Source organism: Pistacia vera, unplaced genomic scaffold (assembly GCF_008641045.1).
Source record: "Pistacia vera cultivar Batoury unplaced genomic scaffold, PisVer_v2 Contig40, whole genome shotgun sequence".
Classification (NCBI taxonomy): Eukaryota; Viridiplantae; Streptophyta; class Magnoliopsida; order Sapindales; family Anacardiaceae; genus Pistacia; species Pistacia vera.
The window spans coordinates 2,315,828-2,341,915 of NW_022196224.1; the positions used below are offsets into that span (position 1 = coordinate 2,315,828).

The 26,088-nt window shown below is 34.9% G+C and overlaps 2 protein-coding genes across 3 annotated transcripts; both read right to left on the bottom strand.

Moving 5' to 3' along the window:
* Positions 1 to 12,538: 12,538 nt before the first annotated feature.
* LOC116141704 (proline iminopeptidase) lies at positions 12,539 to 22,508 on the bottom strand. Of its 2 annotated transcripts, none has more exons than XM_031427181.1 (11): positions 22,424 to 22,508; positions 19,664 to 19,866; positions 19,122 to 19,220; positions 18,936 to 19,046; positions 18,777 to 18,839; positions 18,543 to 18,636; positions 17,965 to 18,062; positions 14,743 to 14,844; positions 14,239 to 14,352; positions 13,611 to 13,685; positions 12,539 to 12,954 (listed from the first exon to the last, which is right to left on the bottom strand). In XM_031427181.1, exons 2-11 carry the CDS (start codon positions 19,796 to 19,798, stop codon positions 12,853 to 12,855), a joined length of 993 nt encoding a protein of 330 aa, XP_031283041.1. In that variant the 5' UTR covers positions 19,799 to 19,866; positions 22,424 to 22,508; the 3' UTR covers positions 12,539 to 12,852. The 2 variants fall into 2 exon arrangements, with proteins under 2 accessions (XP_031283041.1, XP_031283040.1); XM_031427180.1 differs by lacking the exon at positions 22,424 to 22,508 and adding an exon at positions 20,361 to 20,534.
* Positions 22,166 to 25,653, bottom strand: LOC116141703 (receptor-like protein kinase 7). Its single transcript, XM_031427179.1, has 2 exons — positions 22,950 to 25,653; positions 22,166 to 22,873 (listed from the first exon to the last, which is right to left on the bottom strand). Exons 1-2 carry the CDS (start codon positions 25,510 to 25,512, stop codon positions 22,479 to 22,481), a joined length of 2,958 nt encoding a protein of 985 aa, XP_031283039.1. The 5' UTR covers positions 25,513 to 25,653; the 3' UTR covers positions 22,166 to 22,478.
* Between the last annotated feature and the right edge of the window lie 435 nt (positions 25,654 to 26,088).

Consider the following 26,088-nt stretch of genomic DNA (forward strand, 5'->3'; position numbering starts at 1 on the left):
AACTGAGGTTGACACTATTTCTATGCCACGGTGTCGTCGAGATAACGGATGATGAAAGGATCGAATTGTATGGTAACCATATCGTTGACAGGTAGCTGCTTCACTGAATCCGAATCTATCGGGTGGCCATGATGCCTTGCTAGAGGTCAATCTTGGTCTGTGTGTAGTGAGACGATTAATTGGTGTTAATCGCAATTCTACACACTACTGGTATGATGAGAAGCCTATGGGTCACACACATAGAAGATAATTTAAGAACCAGTTTATAAGAAGGGCGCTTTCGTCTTTTTAGACGAAAGGGTATTTTTGTAATTTTACAGTGTAATTAAATTTGCTGAGGTCGTAGCCTTTATTTAATTTGATATTAAAATTAAATAAGTGAGATTACGTTTAAATAAGTGTTTGCATATATTTAAATAAATTATCATTATTGTTAAATGTTAATATATATTATAAATATATATTAATTTAATTTAATTGAGATAATGATAAATTAAAATTAAAAATATCTTAAAGGGGATGTTTGGATACAAGGCCCAAGCCCATTCCATGATGGAATAAGGTATCTTTGTGAAATAAAATAATTCATTCATTTTTCATTCACAGTTGAAACACTCCAGCCCTTTGAAACACTCACACACCAGTTTTTGCTTTTTGCAAAAATTAAATACACTTTGATTTCTTGTTGTTTCTTAAAGGCTAAAAGGGATCTAGCAATTCCCTCTCTAGTTCCTTGAGGTTATCTTCGTATGGACTACATCGGTTCGATCCTACACTTGGATCGGTAGCGAAATACGTTCAGAGACAAGTTGGAGGAGCCTCCAAACGTGCGTATGATTTCTTAAAACTCTAAACTAAAATCTGCAGATTCTTATTTAATGTATAAACTACAAATTTGTACCCTGATCTTGGTTCTTAGGAACGATTTGTTGTTGTATATTTTTGTTTTCGTTGCATAACTGGATCGTTTCCTAACACTTCAATTAAAGGGAAAAATACTGAAGTTAAAGTCGATTTATTACAGTTTGTGTGAAGGTTGCATCTTTGGCAAACAAAGAAAAATAAGTTTTTTCAAATGTAGCAAGGGAACCAAAGGCAAAGAAGTTGGAGTTGGTTCATACAGACGTGTGGAGACCCGATTCTATGTCATCCATTAGAGGCTCTATTGTTAATGTATGCCCTAGGAACCAATCGTGTTATCGGTTTTAGGACATTATATATTGTAAATGTATTATGAATAAAAAAAAGTGTTCTTATTTCACATGTTAATTTTCTGCTTCATTTATATTATATTGTATTTAACATTGGATGTGAAATGTCTGGATGACACGGATCTTCAAAAGATCAAATCATCAAAGAATTTCCTACGTAAGTAATGTTAATTGGGCAATAACATTGTATAGTAGGCATGTTGAATGTCTCTATTGAATATCATGTGATGGTATTAGTGTGGGTAATTATAAGAGGTATGTCACTAAGGTATTAGCATGGATAAACGGTTAATGAACTGTTTATTGAATACAATCGATTACGATGAATCACATGGATGTGGTCAATGATGTATCATAAGATCGTGCTAGTGTACACAGATCCTTAGACCTGAGACATCGTGGTTAGATTCAACATAGGATGCATATGGTTCATATGGTGTATAAGCACGAGACTGGAAATTTCTTGTGTAATAAGCTGGTTTGGTCATATGTTATTCATGTGGGAGGACAAGTGATGGTCAAAATGGGATCCGTTAACTCAAAATAGTCCAATCTTGAGTTCCCAGACGAATGTCAATAAACATTGGAAAAAGGAAATCTCTGGCCAGAGTATAATGAATGTTAGATGAAAAGTAGTTTCATGTTGACGAGTTCCATTGTATTGATTGACAATTTGATTAAAGATTAAGTTAAAGGTTTTGACATACCATGAACCATTCTTAATCGGGATTAGATAATGGAGGGATTTGACTACACGGTACGTATAATCAGAATAGGTTCATTGGAGTTTACACTTCATTGCGGTTTAGGGGTGGTTATGGAATATTGTTAGACGTCAACCATAATTAGTGGGAGTTTCGATTATAAAGAGTTATAATGAAACATATCAAAATCTGATATTGGGCCTACGGCTAGATCACAGTGAACCAAAATGCTCACACATAAAACCAAGCTCAAGGAGAGAGAGTAATACATATCATTAATCAGATTAATGATGTTCGGACATAAACAGTTGTATCCGAATTAAAGTATTGGTGAGAAATGATTATCCATGGATAGCTAGCACTAACCAAGGGTAATACAGATTTATTAAATATTATTATTGAATTGGATTCAATGATGAGGGCAAAAGTGCATTGGTTTTATTCTAAAGGGTTAGAATATTTAATGGAATTAAAATTTGGTCTAATTATGAATTAACCATAAAACCAAGGATTTGACATAAATGCTTATTCTCAAGTTAATTTTAAATTGTTTGAGGCCTTCCCAAAACAATTTAAAACTACACTTTGTGCCCATGGTATATAAATTAAGTAGTATGCCACTTTAATGCAATTTTGCAACAATTGAAAACAAAAGGCACTCTGTCATTTTCTCTCTCACTCCCTCGGCTCTCTCTCATCTTTGTCTTGGGTGGATTTCATTTTGAGTTTCTTCATTCTCTTTTGAAGAATCTAGACTCCAAGTTTCAACATCAAGCTTTTAATAGCAAAAGGAGTTGGTAATTTCTATCTTTTTCTTACATTAATAAGTTAATGCTTTAATTGTTTGTTTTCTACCTTATGTCCATCATCTTGATCATCATTTTCTCTCCATTTCCTTGTCCAAAATGCATGAACCCCAACATCTATGATACCCCGTAATTTTTGTTAATTTCATTAAGAAGTTTTCCTTGTAAATTAGGAGGTGAAATGTAAGGAATTGTAACTTTGAAGGAGGAAGGTGTCACAACCGAAAAGATGGAGGACTAGATTGAAAATTCTCAATTAGAATAAAAGAGCTAGGGTTCTCTCATTTTGGGTAAAAATCAGCAAAAGAGGAAGAAGAAGAAAAGAAGAAGAAGAGAAGAGAGAGAAATTAGGGAAGCTCCAATATTTGTTCAAGGTAAGTGTAGTTCATGCATGCATTTCATCCTAAACTTCAACATTTTCTATTTTCTTCCTTTAATCGTAAGGAGTAACTAATGATGGGTTGATTTTGGGACAATAGGTGAAGGGGAGCAAGGATCCAAGTACCTAAGCTGTTGGTATTTTATAATTGAATGAAATAAATGGAATGAAAGTGGTGGTGTAAGTTGAGAATTTGAAAGGTGAAAGGTTGGTGGATTAATGGAGGAAGTTTTAAGAATTGGAAAGTGAACAGGTGGAAAATAATGGTGGAATTCAATGTTTTATCCCACCTTAAGTAGTATAAAAAGATGTTCTTCTTCTCATTTCAAACACACCAAAAAAAATTGAGAGCTCTTTCAATCTCTTATTTTCTTTTTAGTTTTTAAGGTTTTCTTTTGATGGAGTTAAGACTTCATTCAGTTCGTTAGAATAGAAGAGTGATGTTTCTTTTGCTATTCATATGTCATTGTATCTTGGGAAACAGATGCTGCTCAAATCCTTGTGCACCTGAGTGAAGGAGGCGAATATGTTTTAAGGAAACTATGTGTTACACAGGCCTCGACATTCTTCTTAAGGTTGTATTCTCCGAATCTCATCCTATCATTCTGAAGGATTTCTTACACGTGATCAAGTTGTTGGTATTGTTAATTTTATTGTATTGTCTTTTTATTTTATTGATAGTTAATTCTATTGTTTTATATTAAAAAGATTTATTATTTGCGGTTACTAATATAATAGTTGATTATTTTATAACAATATTTTTATATAACATAAGCTAAGCAGGAAGAATTGATGAGTGGAATATTATAATTATTGCATTAAAATCATATTTTAGAAAATCAATTTTGTGTGTTGATCATGGATGCATTATATGTGTGAGATTGGTGTACTTGAATGGAAAATCCAACCATTGTTGGAAGGGTTGGTTTGTTTCTGTGGGTTTTGGAGGAGTTGAGACTTGTAGAGAGAGAGAGGGTTGGATTTATGGGTTGAGTTATGGGATCATGGAGATCCCGAAATTGGCTGTTTTGTATGCATTGTATGTTTACGATGATTCATTGCATGCATATGAATGTGTTGAAGTTTAATTAAGGTGTGGAAAAATTGAGGAAAAGAGAGGATATTGAGAGAAAATGAGGCTGGGTAGAGAAGAAACCCAGATTTGTGAAAAATCTAGTTTTCGCTGCAGCGAAGAGAAATTCTCGTCGCGGCAAGGTAGCGTTTGGAATGTTCAAAGACCCTTCAGGGGAACTTCGCTGTGACAAAGAATTTCCTCACTGCGGTGAAGCATTCAGGGAGTAATTTGTAACTTTTGAAACCTGTCATGTAGACAGGGGGTAAACTCAAAGATTTAAAAGTTGGAGGATTTAAGTGTAATAACTAATAAATATGGGGAGTAAATGGATATTTTACTTTATGCATATTTTTCAACATCACGAACACCGTATTCACTTTCACACGTGGGTTTTAATTATACATTTCATTTTTATATATATACAATACCCATCCCCTCCGGACTTCAGCTAGCGATATTATCTGACCTCATGCGCACATAGAGATGGCTTGTACTACCGAATGATGACGAGCTTAGACCATCTTACCGGGACAAGATGGGCGCCTAATGAGCACTAGGTAGTTTGACACCTCGAGGATGGACCGTGGGTGAGATTTTAATATCGACGCCCTAAGGATAGACAGTAGGTGGGATTTTACGATGGGATGTCATATCATGACACCCCAAGAATAGACTATGGGTCGAGTATAGCTATCTCAGGATAATTTCGGCCATCCCGAGGATAGACTACGGATGGTGCCACCCTGAGAATAAATTGTGGGTGGCCTAGTGAATTGTCTATATTAGGGACCTATACTTTAGAGGTGTGATCCAGGTCCCCTAGGTACTAGTATGGTGGTGGTGAGTATGAGTACATATATGGATTAGTGGTTATGTGACATTCATCAAGCTTTTACATGAAATATATTTTCCCTTACAAGTATTTTCTTTATAAATGTATTATCCATTCACTGGGCTTCCCTGCTCACTGCTTTATGTTTTCTCCCCCCAAGGTTTACTACAGGGTTCGTGCGGAGCTACTTGTAAGCTCTAGGTTGGCCTACGGATGCATGTTCTACCTCATGATGTGTGTGTTCATTTACTGTACTCTGATACCATGTTTTGTAATTGACTTTTTGTACTTACATTTCCAAAGACTATTTGTATGTGCATGGATAGTTGTTTTACTTATGTTTTAATAATTGGATTTTATGAATGACTTTATGATTTATTCACCTTCCTCTCGGGTTCTTGGGTCCCTCGGAGTGCCCGGATCTGATGGATAGGGACTACCCAGGAGGGGGCGTGATAGGCTCAAAGTATTATGTAACGTTCATTGATGATGCAAGCAAAAATGTATGAGTTATTTTTTTAAAAATAAATCTGATGTTTTTTATTCTTTTAAAAAATGGAGTCATGGTTGAAAATGAGGGTGAAGTGCTTGTGATCCGATAACGAGGGAGAGTACATTGATCAAGGGTTCAAAGAATATTGTGCCAATAAATAGAGGTGTGGAAATCCGGTTAACCAAACCGGATAGGGTTTTTTTTGAACCGAACCGGTTTTTTGGTTCAAGCAATATTCCAAACCGAAACCGAACCGGAATGTCATAAGAACCGATTTTTAACTGAACCGATAATTCGGTTGAAAAAAGGGTTAATCGGTTTCATACAAAATCTTAAATTCCAGAAAAATTTTACAACATAATTTATTCACTATCTCCGATTATTCTCACAACAAGAATCAACAAAATTTAAAACTGCAAAATAATCCCAACTTTCTTCCCAATCTTTTAACACTATTCTCCTCAATATTTGAACTTCCTAGTTGCATTTACAAGACAAAAATCATGGATTCATGAAGGAAAAACCAAAGAAAATAAAAAACTTAAAACTAAGAAACCCATTTGCTATAGATCCGATGGTTAAAGAAAATGAGAGATGAGAGTGGGTTGGTTAAGGATAGGTGAATAGATGTGGGGAAGAGAGGCTTGCAGTTGCGCTGTTGCGGATGGTGGTAGGGAAGCTTGTTACTGATGAAGGTGTAAATGGTTTCCCGGTACCAGATCGCAAACCAACCAACAAAGGCTGCGATCTAGATTGTCGCCCGTCGCTGACAACCAAACATAGCTTGGCATCAGGATTTAAAATGTGAAATAATGGTTTTTGTGGAAGGGAAAAATGGTGTTGGTAATAGTAGGGGGGTGTTTGTCTAAGCTTATAAGCTGGTCAAACTTGCTTATAAGCTCTAAAATTAAGCTGACCTGTTTGTTTATAATTTTTTTGAGCTTATAAATTGAGCTTATAAGCTAAAAAAAATAAGTTGGGGGGGAGGTACTTTTTTTTTTTTGGCTAGTTTGACCAAGTATATTACCACATTATCCTTGTTTAATTTTAAAATTTCATAGTATGCCATTGTTTAATGTAGTACCTTTTTTAGTAATTTTATAATAAAATGTACTTATAAGCCACATTTTACCAAACACATCAATTACTTATCAGTCACTTATAAGAATTTTAACCAAACACGTAATTGCTTAAAATTTCAAATGCTTATAAGTTAATTTTAGCTTATAAGCAATGGTTACTTATAAGCTAATTTTCATAAGCTTAGACAAACGCCCCCTAGGAGGAGTGAAGATAAGTAGGGGCCTACTAGGGACTGTGAGAGGTGATAGGTATTTGAAAACGTGAGTAGAGCCTTTTAAATTTTAATTAAAGATGGCTAGAGTTCCAAGGAGGCAAGGAATTAAATGCAGTGCCACAAGAATTAAATGCAGTGTCTTTTATATTTTTAATTCTTATATTTTTAACTCTCTCTCTCCCTTTTGGTTTTAGATTTAAATTTAAAAAAAAAAACACCGGTTCTAAAACCAGTTCCGGTTAATCGATTTAAAATTATATTTAAACCATTAATCGAACCAGTTTTTTAGTTTTTTTCAATTTTAAAAACTGAAACCGAACTGATTACTTTGAAAAATTAATTTTTCAGATTAGTTTCAGTCTAGTTTTTCGGTTTGGTTCAGTTTTCGATTTTTTTTTTTTTTTTTTTTGTAACCCCATCAATAATAGGATCAAGATGGAGAAGACCATTCCTGTAACTCCTCAACAGAATAGTGTCACTGAAATGATGAACAAAACCCTAAATGAGCGTGCAAAAAGCATGAGATTGCATGTTGGACTACCACAGACATTTTGGGCTGACACAAATAATATTGCAGCCTACTTGCTCAATAGAGGACCCTCTGTACCGCTAAATTGTAAGATCTTAGAAGAAGTTTGGAACGGCAAAGAGGTAAATTATTCTTTCTGAAGAGTGTTTGATTGTTTAACATATGTTCACATTGACTCTACTATTAGAAGTAAGCTTGATGCTAAATCTAACAAATATTTTTTCATTGGTTATGGTGACGCCAAGTTTGGTTATCGTTTCTAGAATGACCAAAACCACAAGATTATAAGGAGCAGAGATGTCATATTCAATGAAGAGGTGATGTACAAGGATAGGCTCAACATGAAGTTAGAAAATCCAGGCACTGAAGTGAAGAAACAAGAGGTAGTTTCTTTGAAAGATTTCCCAATGAATGACATGTAAGACAATGACCAGGAAGATCAAGATAATATAGCTAAAGAAGTTGAACCACAAACGCCCGTGTTTGAACCTAGAAGATCTTCCAAGACTATAAGACCACCACAGAGGTACTTCCCTTCTTTGCACTAAATTTACTAACTGATAGTGGTGAACCAGAGTGTTACGAGGAAACAATGCAAGTTGATGACTCAATCAAGTAGAAGCTAGCTATGAAGGATGAGATGGACTCATTATTAACAAATCAAACCTAGCAGTTGACAGAGCTACCACAAGGCAAGAAGACATTGCAAAGCAAGTGGGTTTATCGGGTGACATTATATTATAAACATTAATAATTACTAATTGATTATGACATTATATTATAAACATTAATAATTATTAATTTACTACATAAACACTAGTACAATACTTAATTAAATGATTAGATATTTAATTAATTATAACATTACATTATAACTTAATTGTAACATTAATTAAATGATTACTTAATTAATTATAACATTATATTATAAACAAATTAATTATAATATTATAGTAAAGATTTATAGTATGATTACTTAATTCATTGTAACATTTCATTATAGTATGATTACATAATTAATTATAACATTACATAATTAGATGATTATTTAATTGATTATGACATTATATTATAAACATTAATTATAAGATTATATTATAAACAAATGATTACTTAATTAAATGATTAGAAATTTAATTAATTAAGCATTATATTATAGTTAAATAATTACTTAATTACTTAATTAAATTATAACATTATTACATTACATTATATTATGATCACTTAATTAATTATAGCATTACATAGTTAAATGATTACTTAATTAGTTATAAATTTATAACATTACATTATAAACATTAGTAATTTACTACATTATTACATTACTTAATTAAATGATTAAAAATTTAATTAATTATAACATTACATTATATATTTATAGTATGATTACTTAATCAATTATAACATTCCATTATAAACATTAGTATATTAATTAAATGATTAGAAATTTAATTAATTACAATATTAAATTATAGATTTATAGTATGATTACTTAATTCATTATAACATTACATTATAGTATGATCACATAATTAATTATAACATTATATAATTAAATGATTACTTAATTGATTATAACATTATATTATAAACATTAGTAATTTACTACATAAATATTAGCACAATACTTAATTAAATGATTAGAAATTTAATTAATTATAACATATTAACATTACATTATAAATTTATAGTACGATTACTTAATTAATTGTAACATTACATTATAAACAAATGATTACTTAATTAAATTATTACTTAATTAATTATAACATTATTACATTACATTATATTATGATCACTTAATTAATTATAGCATTACATAGTTAAATGATTACTTAATTTATTATAAATTTATTACATTACATTATAAACAAAACATTATTAATTTACTACATTAGTCATTAGTACATTACTTAATTAAATAGTTAAAAATCTAATTAATTGTAACATTACATTATAAATTTATAGTATGATTACTTAATTAAATATAACATTATATTATACATGTATAGTATAGTTACTTAATTAATTATGATATTACATTATAATTAAATAATTACTTAATTAATTACAATATTATTATATTATATTATAAACATTAATAATTTATAACATTAAATTAACAATTTACAGATTAATAATTGTTTGTGTCTTGGTTTTGATTGAGAAATTTTATATGAATTGATTGAATTCAAGTGTTGTCTAGAGATTAGAGGATTTATGAGTTACATTGGATACAAATGAATGAGTAATCAAAATTTGTTAGGGATGTATTTGTAAACTTTTAAGGTATTTTTGTCATTTTTTAAACTAATAGGGGGGTAATTGATTTTTTATTGGGTACCCGGGAAAGGAACCGGAACTTGCATTTTAGGTTCCGGTTCCTTGAATTTAAGAACCTGCTCTATGCGGTTCCGGTTCCGGTTTCTTTTTTCAGGAACTTGCCCTGTGCGGTTCCGGTTCCGGTTCCCCCAAAAAATGCATGGTACCCGGAACCGCTCACCCCTAGTCTTAAAGTACTAGGAAATGAGAGAATGGTGTGCAAACTTCAAATGGGCTAAAACAAGCGCCTAGACAGTGGTACAAGAAGTTTGATGGGTTCATGTGTAGTAACAGTTTCCTAAGATGTCAAGCAGAACATTGCTATTATTTCAAGAAACTTGGTAACTCCTATATCATCTTATTATTATATGTAGGTGATATGTTGATTGCAGGGGCTTGTAAACAGGAAATAGACAAGCTAAAAAGGCAATTGTCAAAAGAGTTTGCTATGAAGGATTTGGGAGCTGCAAAACAAATCATTAGTATGAGGATTACCAGAGACAGAGCCAAAGATTTCTTGAAGCTATCACAAAAAGAGTATGTGAAGAAAGTACTCAATAGGTTCAACATGGATGGAGCAAAGCCAGTAAGTACTCCTTTGGCTAGTCACTTTAAACTATTTAAAGATTGGTCACCTACAATAGAGCATGGGCGAGGCTACATGGCGAAGGTACCCTATGCATCAACAATTGGTAGTCTTATATATGTCATGGTGTGTACAAGGCCAGACATAGCACATGTAGTGGGAGTTGTGAGTAGGTACATGAGCAATCTAGGAAAACAACATTGGGAACCAGTAAAGTGGATTCTCAGATATTTGAAAGGTACTAAAGATTTAGCATTATGTTTTAGGAAGTCAGACTTGGAGCTACAAGGTTATGTGGATGCTGATATAGCTGGTGACATTGATAACCGCAAGAGTACCATAGGCTATATCTTTACATTAGGTGGTACAACGATCAGTTGGATTTCAAAGTTACAGAAGATTGTTGCTCTCTCTACTACAGAGACAGAGTATGTTGCAATGACGGAAGCTAGCAAGGAGCTAATATGGTTACAGCAGTTCCTAGAAGAATTGGGTCAGAATTATGAGAAGAGCGTTTTGCATTGTGATAGCCAAAGTGGAATTCACCTGGCAAATAACTCAGTCTGTCATGCTAGGACAAAACATATAGAAGTTCGTTACCATTTCATACGCTCAGTTTTGGAAGAATGAGCTATAGCTCTCAAGAAGATTGAAGGGAGTAAAAATCTAGCTGATATGTTTACAAAGGTGGTTAACATTGAGAAACTAAAGTTGTGTACAACTTCAGTTGGACTTCTCTCTTGAAGAAAGAGAAGTTGATGCCGTTGTTGATGGAAGTGAAGAATTGAAGACATGTTGAATTAGTCTCCAAGTGGGAGATTGTTGAGATTGTGGAGTCAAATTCAATCCAAATTAGAGTTGGATTAGGACATGGGTTTTCCTAATGTGTTTAAGGAGAATTGTTTTCTTTTAGGAATACAATTGGGAATAATTGTATTAGGAATTAAAATATAATCCCTATTAGGATATGTGATTTGAGTCCTATTAGGAATTGTGTCTCATATATTACCTATATAAAGGGTTTAAATGCTAGAGTTCGAGATTACAAATTGAATAGAAAGCAAAGCCACAATTAGAGAGTGAGAACCACCAAATAGGGTTTATTGTATGAGTCAATTTATGAGGCTTGTGAGAGATTCTTGTAATTTTTTTTCTTCTTCTTCATAATAAAATTCTACAGCAGCAAAGTGGACGTAGCTCTGAGAGATTCTTGTAATTTCTTTTTTTCTTCTTCATAATGAAATTCTACAGCAGCGAAATGGACGTAGCTCTCATACGGAGAGTGAACCACTATAAATCTTGTGTTTATGTGTGTGATTATTTCGTGTCCTTTGTTCGCACTGTTTTTTGCTTTTAAGGATTTAAGATTTACTAGTATTCAATTAAATCCCCCTTACACTATATCCTTACCCTTTTTAAGTTATAAAATAAGAATATGGTACAAAGGGAGACGTGTATCTGCATATAGGCAACATCCACAACAAAATGCCAGAAAACTATTTTTGCCTTCTCAAACGCAGTTGAAAGAGATATCACTTTGACTTTGTCATCGCTTAGGTATCACCTAATGTAAGATTATCTCTCGAGTGCTGTGTAAAACTTTTATGTCAAAGAATTTTAATTCAGTAATGTACTACAGAGAAAAAGTTATTTAAATTGCTATAACTCTATCTTCTCATTTCAATTTATTTTTGCATCCTATATGATGTGCTATTACATTTAGCGTGTAGGGTAATGCTTGCTCTGATAACAATTTTGTGCACTAGAAGGTTGTGATGAAACAAGGAGCCAGTTTCGGTATTTGCGACAATAGACGACTGGTTGGTAGTTTTTGCTCGACATAAGCCACTAGTCGTTTCATTGTTGACCTTTGATTGGAACAATAGAACATCTTGTTGACATTACCGATTCTTCTGCACGACAAAACATTTATCTTAAAAAGTATGAATACAGAAAACAGAAATTATAAAAAAGTAAATCAAACTATAGCTTGCTGGACAGCAATCCTAGTTCTTTTCCACTGAAATAGCGACTCTATGTAACTTTCTGATCTTAGTGGAACATGTACATTATAAAGACCTGCCTCTACATTATTCACCACTCTGTGCGCATTGTGCATCATCAGCTTTCGTTTTATTCTTTGCTGCTGTACTACCAAAAGTGATGCTTCCCATTAAATGATTTTTTTGGTATAATTTACACCATGTTAATCAGTAAAAGAACTAAATTATCAACTACAAATTGTTACAGCCCCAAGTCGCGTAAAGTTGAATAAATCACAACAGCGAGGGCAAAATGATCATCTGAACAAGTAGGATATTTGCCTGGTATTAAACATAATTTTAATAACTGTAATTAGTTTTCATACAAAAGGCTTTATGCATTCTGAATCCACAACAAATCCATCTTCAACTGTCTTGTAAACATTTTTCATTCATATTTAAAGATTTGCTTATTGCCAACAAGAGGGTTTCAATCTTGAACCACCCAATTTCTCAGATTTTTGTTTGTAATATATTTTCTAGTACATTTCAAGGCACACTGTCATGAATGTGACCCATTTTTTTTTCCCCGAAAGTTGCTTTGGACCTCAAAGATCATGCTGTGCCTGGTCCTTCTCATTGTCCATTCTTGACAATATTTTTCAGATTCTCGTTTGCAGCCACAAGTTCTGCAGCAATTCCTGGCTCATTAGCCGAATGTCCAGCATCTGGAACAACCTGTCAAAGGCAGTGGAAAGAAATTACTGATATATCAAAATTATATTTGCTATAACAATTACGGGAATCTTATCAACTAAACTTGGTATCATTATGGTTCATAGAAACACATCTTCACGGCAAGACGATTACTACATTCCAGCAACATCAATAAGTAGGCCCTATATGGCATCAATGCAATCGTTTTAAATGAAATATCATTTCAAACTTCAATAATCAGCGCCCTGAAGTTTACTGCTTCGACCCAGGGTCCATAAATCATAAGTATCTTTTAATGTCATTGAAAGACAAATCAAGCAATCAACGAACAGAAGAAAGAGGTGTCCCACAATATCTGCAGGCAAAATTTCCCTAGAGTATATGCAGGCTACAAAATATTACACAATTGCACCTTAATATGCAATCAACCAAGGCACAACATCATTTAACATGATGAATGTGCAGCTATGCCAAAGATCAATGACCATTGACTAGTATACACTTCACTGAAGACATCAAGGTTAACTTTTCTCATCTTCTATTTATTTATTTAATAATTATGTAGAAGCTTTTCCCAAAATCATAGACAGTTCTAAAATCCATTGTTCCTCCCACAACTCAGATCCCCAAGGAACTTGATATTATGCAAGACAATAGGCTTAAAGTGGTTACATTACATTTAACTCTGCCTCTGGCCATGCCTTATGAAGATCCCAAGCTGACATCATAGGGCAACAAACGTCATATCTTCCCTGTTCAAGATATTCAAAGGTAAACAAGCTTAGGTTCCGGCAGAACCTTGCTATACATGATATGCGTTTTGCTACAAAACAGTATCTGATATTTGAGTCTAGTTCAAATATTTTGGTTTCAGTTCAGTTATGGAATGCACTCAGAAAAAAAGAATGATAATGCAAACAAATTAGTGAAGAAAATTTATTAACATGAACTCACAGTAGTTCAAAAGAGTTGACCAAGAAATATTTACTATAGTGTGTTAGCTATCCAATCTTTTTATATCTTCCAAAATTAGATTAAACATGCTATACACTATCATGCCATGAACCTGACTGTGTCAACTATATTATACCATATGAGGCAGCAGGTAAGATGATCCTCTCGTTTACTATCCTTTTTTTTTTTTCAAGAAAAAGACCAAAAAATTACCAATTACCCTATTCCCCATGATGCAATGCATTCATGAATTCATCTGTCTAAATAAACATCAATGTCAAAGTTGTGAAAAAATAACGGAGAGAGCATGTCCACAATAAATGGGTTAATCAAGGTGAGATATACATATACCTGCACAATTGTAGTGTTGATATGCCTTATCTTATCAACGTTATCTAACAGGAAAGAATCAGAAGGAAAAAAGCCTTTGTTCACGAAGTAGTGGTTTTCAATCCTTGCAAAAGCCTGAATAGAGCAAAACAAAATCTGTCATGAAAAGAATCAAGTTTTACATCATCTTTAATATCCAGAATATGAAAGATACCTAATACGAAAATAATAGAGTAGATCTTGCTGATGCTTAATTGCAGAATATAAATAAATTGATAAAATTATAAACGGCATTAGCTTTGCTAACTTTCCTCTTGTCCTCTTCTGAACATCAGAAGGTTAAGGCATTTAGAGAATTTTTAAGCTCTGATAGGTGACTTGGTTAGTACTTTAACAAAAAAACAGAAGCTTGCCACTTTATAAACAGAAAGTCACATAAGTTATTCTAATATAAAAATGCATCAGTATTTTCAAATAGTGAACAAATATACTAGAAGCATAATGCCCACCACTTAATCAACTTACCAATGAAAAATAATCATCATCCCCTTTCTTGATGTTATCTTCATTTGGAAGAAGATGAGCAGTCATCATTTCCCATTTGGTCCAAGCTCTGGCAGCTGCAAACTAAAAATAGCAAGAGAAAGTCATGTAAAGCATGTAATTGTTCAAAAATAACACAAAACAAAAATAGCATCAATCATAGCAGATTCAAAAAAGAATTCAAGTTCTTCGCACTGACAATGGAAAAAAAAAAATACTTCAATCACATCTTTGGCAACTTTCTATCACAACAAGGCATAACTCATCAGTCTTCTTGTTCTAACACTCCTCAACAAAATGTTGTTGCTGAAAGAAAGAATAGACATATATTAGATATTGACCAGTCCATCATGTTTACCACAGGCGTTCCACAACAATATTGGGGAGAAGTTGTCCTTACTACGTCCTACTTAATTAATTGTCTCCCAACCCGTGTTCTTCAATACCAAACACCATTTCATGTGTTCATTCAATCTTTACCAATGTAAGAGTTTTTACCTCTTTACCTCCTTAAGTCTTCGGTTGCATAGTCTTTGTTCATAACCATCGTCCAAATAGAAACAAGCTTGACCCTCAAGCCTTAAAATGTATCTTTCTTGGTTATTCTCCTACTCAAAAATGTTAAAAGTGTTATCATCCTCAATCTCAGAAGTTCTATGTTGCTATGAATGTCACCTTCTTTGAGAACTAATTTTTGTTCCCCCAAACTTCTTTTCAGGGGGAGAATCATACCTTGAAAGATAAGTCTTGGGAAGTTTCATTACCATTGTCTTTACCTTCGCCTATAATTGAACCAACAGTAACCACAACATTAGATTCTTCAACACCAGGGGGAGTCTCACAAGCTGAACCTACAGTAATCACACCATTAGAACCTTCAACACCAAGGGGAGAATCACAGCATAATGCTCCACCAACTGAGCTTCTTGTTTACTCAAGGCGTCGACCAAACTCTACAATAGTAAGCAACCTCGACTATAAGCATGACCAAGAATCTAAGCCCGAGGCAGATCTGCCAGGTAAAATTTCTTCCATTCCTAAGTCTAATTTTGAGTCAACAAATGATCTTGATTTACCCATTGCTCTTCAAAAGGAGTTAACAAATGATCTTGATTTACCCATTGCTCCTCAAAAGGGAACTAGAACCTGTACAAAACATCCCATCCCATGTTTGTTTCTTATTATAGATTGTCCTCCTCATTTAAAGCTTTTGTAGCCAGTTTGTCATGTCTAGAAATACCCAGGTCTATACAAGATGCTCTTAAGTGTTCCAAAATGGAGGGAAGCTATCTTTGAAGAAATGTGAACCTTGGAAAAATGGGACTTGGGAGATGGTTAATCTACCGAGAGATAAGAAACCAATGGGTTGCAAATGAGTGTTTACAGTCAAATACAAAGCTGATGGGTCTATTGAAAGATATAAGGTGAGGTTGGTTGCAAAAGGCTTTACTCAAAGCTACAGCCTTGATTACCAAGAGACGTTTGCTTCCATTGCAAAAATGAATACAATCAAAGTCTTATTATCTCTTGCTACTAATTTGGATTGGCTTTTGCACCAACTTGACGTCAAAAATGTTTTCCTCAACTATGAGTTAGAAAAGGAGGTGTACATGGATTTACCACCCGGCTTTGAAGGAAAATTGGGGAGGGATGAGGTATGCAGACTGAAGAGATCTCTCTATGAGTTGAAGCAATCTCCACAAGCATGCTTTGAGAGGTTTTACTGGATTCTTTCAGAAACATAGGTATTGACAAAGTCAAGCAAATCATACACATGGAAGGTGTTAAAACTACTATTCTTATAGCATATGTTGACTACGTCATCATGACAGACAATGATAGTGTTGAGATAGAAAAATTAAAAATAATTCTAGCTACTGAATTTGAGATTATGGATCTAGGTGCTCTGAGGTATTTTCTAGGTATGGAGATCGCCAGGTCCAAGAAAGGGATATTTGTCTCTCAAAGAAAATGTACCCTTGATTTACTTAAGGAAACCTGTCTACTTGGTAGTAAACCTGCTGAAACGCCGATTGATCCTAATCATAGACTTGGTAATGAAACTAAAGGGCAACTAAGAGATAAGGAACAATATCAGCAACTTGTGGGCAAGCTAATTTATCTCTCTCCTACCAGACTAGAAGCTGCTTACAGAATTCTTAAATACTTGAAGAGGACTCCAGGAAAAGGTTTGTCTTTTGGGAAAAACGACTGTATGCAGGTGGAGGCATTCACTGACGCTGACTAGGCTGGTTCAATCAGTGACAAAATATTAACTTCTGGCTATTGTACATTTGTTGGAGACAATTTAGTAACTTGAGGAAGTAAAAACACTTTTTTTGCTAGGAGTAGTGTTAAGGCTGAATTTAGAGCAGTTGCACAAGGAGTTTGTGAATTATTATGGTTGAAAAATTACTTGAAGAGTTGAAGGTTCCAATGTCTAAACCTATGAAACTATATTATGACAATAACGCATCTCTCATAATCCTATGCAACATGATCAAACGACGCACATTGAAGTGGATTGCCACTTCATCAAAGAAAATCTTCAAAAAGGTTTGATTTGTATGCCTTCTGTCCCAGCTAAACAACAACTAGCTGCTATTCTCACTAAAGGGTTACCCAAGCCATCTTTTGATCAATAACTAGCAAGATAGGAATGACTGACATCTTTCAAACCAGCTTCAGAGGAAATGTTGAATGGTTCAAATGTTTTTGTAATTTAATCTTAAATTTCAATTTAAAAACGTATGGTTAGGATGGTAGGATCATATTAGACTCATATTTGAATTAGATTGTAGCCATACTTTTAGGATTTAATCTTCAGCTACTTATTGTAAATTACTATAAATAGGTTGTATTCCTAGCTATTTATCATCAATGAGAACAAACAATTCTCTCATTCTTGCATTCGGATCTACATTCTAAAATAGAGAACAACTTCAATTCATATGCAAATGGCAGCTTAAGATCACAACAGAAACAAGAATAGACAGACTGAACCACGCAATCAGCCAAGTAGCATGTCACTCCTCAACTAATTGGCAGGACCTTTTAGTTTGTTCATGATAGTAGCACATGCATTAAGGCATATGAACTCAAGTCTAGCTTTTAAGACAATAAGCACTTTGAAGAGAAAAGAGTTCAGGAATCAACAACAGCAGAATAAACAATGACATAAGTCAAAAAACTGATGACCCTTACTTGGATCTCCTTATCATCACAATTGAGTCTTTTGCTGTAGGCATCAACAAAAGAACCCCTCTCATTTTCTGGAATGAGGTCTCTAAACGGCTCCCAAGCTGTACATGGAAGAACAGTCCACAATTCTTATACAACTTTACAATTTATCAGAAGATTAATCAGCACAAGAAAACAATATCAAATTAAGTACAACTAAAAATTAAATCATCTTATGTTTTCCAATGAATGTAGAATCCTTTACCGTTTATTCTTTCTAGACAAGGATAACTATCATAGATTTAAGCCATTGACATTATTGAACTCTTAAAATTAAGGAAAATGTTGAAAATATAATACCATTCACATGTATAAGAAAGGAAGTTTGAAGATAATATAAGGTAACGGTACCAAAAAATTCTGTTAGTAATTGTGCATGGTCAATTTTGATAGTCCTACATCCTGCAGATATGAAATGAGATCTAACAAATCACCTAAAGCCTTCTTGCAACCAAAATCTAAATACAAGGTAAAACAAGAAGCCACATATCCTGGATTGACAACAATCATCCAAAAGTACCAAAGAATGGTATGGGGCGTACCATCTGGATAAATGGCAGCAGCACCTCCCTCATAAAACCAATCAATCTCTTTCTTTCGCAAAAGAAATATCCCTCTAAGGACCATGCCTGTGACCTTAAACATCACACAGAAACTATCAAAAATCTATCAGTTATCCATGTCAAGAATTAATTAAATAACAGCCATCTTATTTCCAGAATTCAGCGAGCTCCAACCAAACAAACAACAATGGCAAGCCAAGAAAAGTTACACACCTTGTCAGGGTGTGACTGACTGTATGCAAGAGAAAGTGTGCTTCCCCATGACCCACCAAACACCTGCACAATTAGCCAGAGAAAGTTACATCCATGATGGATATAAAATTGATCATAAGAATTTTATTTCTTTACCAAGAAACAGAAACAAAACTTGACCTGCCACTCTGGAATTTCCAAATGTTGTCTCAGCTTTTCAATGTCATTAATGAGGTCCCATGTGGTGTTTTCGACCAAGCAAGCATGGGGTGTACTTTTTCCTGCTCCTCTCTGAGAAAAGGATATATCCTAGTTTACAGAGGTAAATCATAGCTGATAAATTCCCATTAAGGTTAAAAGAGTAACCTGATCAAATAGAACGATGCGGTAAAATTCAGGATCAAAGAATCTTCTATTACTCGGTGCAGTACCTCCTCCTGGACCCCCATGAAGAAAGACAACTGGCTGAAAGATAGATCGAAAGAAAATAACAAAACAAAAGAAGTTAGAAAGTTCACAAAGAACGCCAGGATAGAAGCCAACTACTGCATGCCACAACCATTGTGTCACGAGTACATTTAAATTTGTAAATCACCTCATATAGGTTCTAAAGTTGATGACATACACATGGTAAAAGTCACCATTAACACCAAACTAGATACAAATGTGGCAATTTTTTTAATATTCATAATGCCCTTTGTTACTGAAGCTCTGAAACAAACAAAAGACAGTCTCCAACACAATGAGAATAGAACAGAGTAATTCAAATTCCACAGAAACTCAAACCAATGGTAGTCCATTTACAATGACAGCTCGCTTAAATCAGTTACAGAAATACACATTACACAATGCAAAAGAGATAAAGTATGTAAACAATCCAGTAAAAGATACGAGCAATGGCTACTCACATGCCCATTCGGATTTCCTGACTGCTCCCAGTAGATTGTGTGAATATCAGAAACCTTCAAAAATCCAGTACTATATGGCTCTATATGGGGATAAAGATTTTTATTCACTTGCGGTAATTCCTTTTCTGATTCCATTACATCAATAAGACTTGGCTCACTGTTATAACCAATATTTTGTGCGTGTATGACTAAATTCTTCCTCCCTATACCACAAGAAAATATTAACAAACCCCTTAAAAACCACAAATCTTGAGAACTATAAAATCATTAACATATAGCCAACTAATGTATATTCAGGATCTTCCGCTGAGTTATCACCATCATATTGCATACTCTTTAAATTAAGGAAATAAAAAGTTTCAATAATTAAGCTAAAAACATTCATAGAGGCATTGCTTTGTACAAAAATAGTACAGAGGGGGTGAAGATATGTTCAAAAAAAAAAAAAAAAACCACCAAAAGCTAACACTTTGCAACAAACAACAACCAAACAAACCCTGATGATAATCAGAATAACCTTAGCCAAAAACAACAATAATCAAACAAACCCTGATGATCGTTAGCATAACCTTAGCGACTAACAGAAATAATCAATCAAACAAACAAACCCAGATAATAATTTACATAATCTAAAGCAAAAACAAAACAAACCCAGTTGAGCATTTGCAAAATTCAACAGAGAGGGAAAGAAAGAGACCTGAGAGAGTGAAATTGTGATGGAATTGGAGGTGGGAGGAAAAAGAAGTAGAGGAAATGAGAGGAAGCACAGGAGAAGAAGAACAAGTATTTGAAATGAAGAATTTAGAACCAAAACCTAGTAAACTCATTCTATGTTTTATGTAAAAAAGTGTAAAGTTCTATTACCAGAATCAATACCCAAATGTCCAATTGCCATCATTATATGATTATTAATATATATTTTATATGTTGTAAATACTTAGGTTAAAAAATATAGAGTAAACGACATGTTCTCACCCAAGGTTTTGATGAAATCCCAAGTTGGTATCACAGGTTCCATTTATTCCAGATTCTCACCCTTAAAGTAACGGGAAATGGTTAGATATAAGTTATAACAGCTCAGGGGAAAATTGGTTATTTCACAGAGGAGGCGCACATTAGCATATCGCCGCCCTTAACAAAAATCCGATGCACGTTAGCAACATCGCCGCCGTCGTTTTTCGCTCTTTTCCAGCGATTCTTCCACCTAAAATCACTCTTGTCATCACCATTCAAACCTTCATCCTTCCCTTTACAAAACCATACCCTTGACAACCCTTCATCGCCCGCCGATCTCCAGCCACGACAGCCGCTACATGCGACTGGTTTTCGTCGGTGTCCACCGGCGAATGGCCACTAAACGGTTGCTGGGATATAGGGGTTTTGTAGATTAGGAGACGCTGATTGTAGTGGTGACGTCGAATTAGATTTTCGTCGTCGGAATCGACCAGAATCCGGCGAAGAACGACGAAAACCTAAGCTTGACAGCACCGGCGATCGGAGGGCCCAATGAGTCGGGAACCAGAGGGGTTTTGGACGACGGATGATGGGGAAGGTGATGGAGGTGACCAGGGGTTTTGCCGGCATCAGAAATAGCCAGATCCGGTGAAAACCGAGACGGTGCACAATCACTGAGGGTGTAATTGATGTAATTTCAAAATAAGATGGTTAATTTTATAATTTTAGTAATTTAGGGGTTAAAATATAATTTATTAATTTAGAGTTAAAGGGCATTATGGTAATTGCACCCTCACTATCCTAAAAAATGTTAACAGTGTTATTTTAAGGGTGGGAATCTGAAATAAATGGAACCTGTGGTACCAACTTAGGATTTCGTCAAACCTTGGCTAAGAATATGTCGTTTACTCAAAAATATAATATAACGTGTCATATTATAAGAATATGTTGTTCTAAAATATTTTGATGTTTCCATCTTATGATTGTAATAAATTTGTAATTTTGTATTGTTGTTGAAGTGTTTAACCTTAATCCAATCTGATTAATTAGCTATAAAAAAATTTCTTCATATTTAGTATTTTGATCCAATAAAAGCTAAAATAGGGTCTTAGATGGTTTAGTGGTTAGTAGGAACTCTTGTGTATAGTAACCAATATAGTTTTTACCCCACCTTAATAGCCAATAGAGATAACCATTGAAACTCTTAACCAATAGATAGTTTCAGGACTCCGAGAGTCCCGCTCATAAAAATAAAAAAAAATAATAAAAAGCTAAACCAGTTTAATTTTTGTGATTGTCATACTGAGTTTGATTTTTGTGGAAAGCTTCAACTTATAATTTTTATGAATATTGGTTGAGAAAGTTAATTGACAATATTAAAAATGGAAGTTTTTGGAAGATGGAGTGTGTAATATTCAGTAATTTCAGGTAAGGTTTGGTAAGGTGTCTATGTCAGTCCAAGTCATTTTAGGTATTGAGATGGTATTATATTAGATAACGTGATATTCTTAAAGATAAAAGAATCTTTAACAAGAACTTATTCTTATCTAAGAATTTAATCTAAAAGATGCCCAGTAATCTATTTTGATATCTTCTCCAGAAAAGCACATTTTCTGCTACTTGCAGATGAGTTTACAAGAGAAACTAACCACTGTAATGGCTACTGTTTCCTTTTGTACCAAAATTGAAGACATTATTTGCTTTCGGAAGTTGGTTGTTAGATTACAATGGAAATCTGCTCTCTCTTTTGAGCTGATACCTAAAATTATACAAATACTAATAATTTTAATGCCTGGGAACTCCTACCTTTGGCAGCCAAGTCCACTGCAATTTTACAAGCTGAGGTTATAGAAAGTAATACTCATATCTTGGTATCATAGAATGTTTGTTTTGAAATTGGACTGCTTTTGACCTCTTTATCAACGACAATGTCTGTAAGCATACAAGGCGCTGCCTCTTCCAGCATCTGCACTACCATTCTCATGGATGGTCTTAGTGCTGGAATTTTGGTGGTGCAATGCATGGCAATTGTCAAAATTTTGAGGGCATCTTCCTTTGAAGCCTCTGAGATGGTTGAGTCTACCACATCAAGCAAAGTCTCTTTGCTCTTCATTTTGCTGCATACCCAGTGCACTATATCCTTGTTCTCTCCAAACTCTGGCTCAATTGGCCTCTTTCCTGTGACCAATTCCAGTAGAACTATCCCAAAGCTATAGACATCACTCTTCTCAGTTATCTTGCAAGTGTAGGCATACTCTGCATCATCAAAGAGCATAAGAAACTAATGAACTGAAGAAACTAACATAAAAATAGCAAGAAAGGACAAACTTACCAGGAGCTATGTATCCAAGAGTTCCAGCAATGACATGAGTCCAATCTCCTCCATCACCAACCTGCATAATCTTTGCTAGTCCAAAATCAGCAATTCTGGGCTTCCACTCTTCATCCAGCAAAATGTTACTGGATTTCACATCGCGGTGTATCACAGGCCTATCACACCCATGATGCAAATACTCTAATCCCTTTGCAGCCCCCACCGCGATAGCATATTTCACCTCCCAACTCATAAGGATCTTGTGACACGTGTGCAGTCGGTCCCATAGGCTTCCATTGGGCAAGTATTCATAAACCAGCAGATTGCTGTCTTCACTGGTGATACTGCAGTACAGCTTCACCACATTCACATGCCTCACTGCGCTCAATGTTGCTACCTCGGCAACATATTCCGATGATCGGAAAGTCCTGTTTGTTAGCATAGCTGAGCTGGTTCGGCAGTTTTTCCGGTCAATGGAATTTGAAGGCCAGATATGCTTCACTGCTAGTTCTTTGCCATTGTTAAGTACAACTTTGTACACATTGCCTGACCCTCCTTTGCCTATCAAATTCTCCGGCTTGACAGCATCAATAATCTCCTTTTCGGAGAAGCTTAATACACGAAATGATTTCATATCCCAAGAATTCTTCTTCAATGAATTTTCAGGAATGTTCTGTTTTAACTTGACAAACAAGTAACATGCAAGTGAAATAAGCAGGACTAGTGTTCCAGCTATAAAACACCACAGAAATGTCCTCAGATGATGAGATGTCCCAGAATCTGACGAACATGGCCTGAAATTATCATCATTTTGGCTACATAAGCCAGGATTTCCATTGAAGCCTTCACTGAATGCTTTAATATTTAAAGCTTCAGGTACTGGACCAACCAATTGGTTGTTAGACAAATCCAGAAGGCTCAATTTCAGATATGACAAAGAAACTGGGATTTCACCAGAAAGCTCGTTTTTAGATAAATTCAAGGAGTTCAATGTAGTTAGAGACCCAAGACTATCAGGAATTTTCCCGGAAAGTGAATTACGAGCAAAGTTGATGCTTGTGAGAGAAGCAAATGAACCTAGAGTGTTAGGCAGGGGACCAGAAAACATGTTTTCATTTAAATAAAGGCTACCTAGCTTCTTCAATTTGCAAATCTCTGATGGGATTTGGCCAGAAAATTGATTTGAATCCAGAAAAATTGTGACTAATGATGAAGCTTGAGAAATCCCAGGAGGTAATTCACCAGAAAACCGGTTGTAAGATAAAGTCAATAGTCCAAGAGACTTGGCATTACCTATATCACCAGTCACTGGACCTTCAAACTGATTCATAGAGAGGTCCATTACAGAAAGATTTGGCAAACCCCATATTCCAGGAGGAACACTACCAGAAAGTGAATTGTTATTTACACGCAAACGATTCAAAGACTTACAGTTTGCATAACTTTCCGGGATTGTTCCAGTCAACTTGTTCTGCAACACAAGAAGATCAGTCATCATGCCATTCTTGCACATGTCTGGTGGAATTGTACCCGTCAAGAAATTCTCCGAAACATCAATGTATTCGAAACCAGTCCACGAACCAATCTTTTGAGGAAGTGAACCCGTGATCTGGTTTCTGTAAAGAGAAAGTTCTATCAGGTTCTTGAAGTCACCGAACTCCACTGGAATCTCCCCTGAGAACTGGTTTTCAAAGAGATGCAGTGACTCAAGTTGGTTCAAGAATCTCAACTCTGAGAGGTCACCTTCAAGCCTATTTTGTGACACGTCGAAGTTCTTAAGACTTGTTAGATTTCTAAGTCCAACAGGGAGTTTTCCTGTAAAGGAATTGTTGTAAAGCTCAAGCTGCCGAAGTTTCTTCAGCTTCCCAATTCCTGAAGGGATTTCACCTGACATTTGATTATCAGAGAGTTCAAGATTTTCCAGGAGAGTAAGATTCTGAATGCCATCTGGAATCTCTCCTCTCATGCTGCAATTCGTGAGGTAAAGCCAATACAGCTTCTCAAGCTTCAGGACCTCCACAGGAAATGGTGTTGAATCAAATGGATTATCCCCCAGGCTCAAGAAAGCAAGGCTGGTAAGATTCTGTACTGCTTTCCAAGGAAAAGTCCCGGAAACTCCGCTGTTGTTTAAATTCAAGAAATTCAAGTTGTGTAATGAAGACAACTCAGGGACCTCTCCAGAAAAAGAATTTAACCCCAAGTTAAGAACTTGCAATCTTGTACAATTTTTCAACCCTGCAGTAATGCCACCATACAAAGAATTCCCACCAAGATCAATCTTCTCCAGTGATTGCAGCCCGCATATCGAATCAAAGGGAACAACCCCAACTAGGTTCTGTTGAGGAAGATTGATTTTTGAAACAAGTCCATTACTATTGCAAACTATTCCAGTAAAGTTACACACAGAATTCCCTTCTGTCCACGAAATGAAAACACCTGTATTCGATTCTTTGAGGTGGGATTTCAAGCTGAGCAATATCTGAATCTCATCAGCTTTAGAAGGAGAAGCTAACACAACAAAAAGAAGAAAAAATAGAAGCATCAAAGGTGGCCATTGCCAGAAAACTTGACGCACAGACATGTTGGACGGTGAGAGGGAGAATCCTCTGGTTTTGATAAATTTGATTAAACTAAAATTATAATCGTCACTGTTTGAAGTAAGACAAGTGTGGAAGAAAAGTAGGAGTCCGAAGACTAAAACAATTGAGCACGAGGTTGGCTTGAATTTTGTAACGAGTTCACACTTCACATGATGAGATAGGCTTGTGGATCTTGTCGATGGATGGATGGAAGAAAAAGGAAAGAAAATATATTTACGTAAGTTAGAGTCAACTGAGCTACAGTAAATGATACATGCGTGGCGTTCGCCCAATAAAAAGAAACAGAAAGTGATTAAGAAAAAGGAAGCAAACACCAGTAGTGCAGAAATGAGGGGTGAAGAACATTAAAGATTTGGACGGTTATGGCCACCATGGTTGACCAGCTTGTGAATGTATGACTGCCATTTGGCCGTCAAACAAAGTCGGTGACAACCACAACCTCATCTCCTTAAAAAGTGAGCTCCATTTATTATTTTAAGTTGTAGCTGAATGACATTTTGACCCCTAATTTATCGTTCAATTTTGAAACACCCAATATTATCCACAATATTATGCAT

What these genes read in the sequence shown, in the direction of transcription:
- LOC116141703 (XM_031427179.1), bottom strand. Translation starts at nt 25,512, where the DNA reads ATGTCTGTGCGTCAAGTTTTCTGGCAATGGCCACCTTTGATGCTTCTA. An exon ending in TCTTGGATACATAGCTCCTG is followed by an intron (nt 22,874 to 22,949) that starts GTAAGTTTGTCC and finishes TTGATGATGCAG; the next exon opens with AGTATGCCTACACTTGCAAG.
- LOC116141704 (XM_031427180.1), bottom strand. Translation starts at nt 20,490, where the DNA reads ATGAGTTTACTAGGTTTTGGTTCTAAATTCTTCATTTCAAATACTTGT. An exon ending in GTCAGTCACACCCTGACAAG is followed by an intron (nt 18,637 to 18,776) that starts GTGTGTAACTTT and finishes GTGATGTTTAAG; the next exon opens with GTCACAGGCATGGTCCTTAG. An exon ending in GTGATGATAAGGAGATCCAA is followed by an intron (nt 14,845 to 17,964) that starts GTAAGGGTCATC and finishes TGCTATTTTTAG; the next exon opens with TTTGCAGCTGCCAGAGCTTG.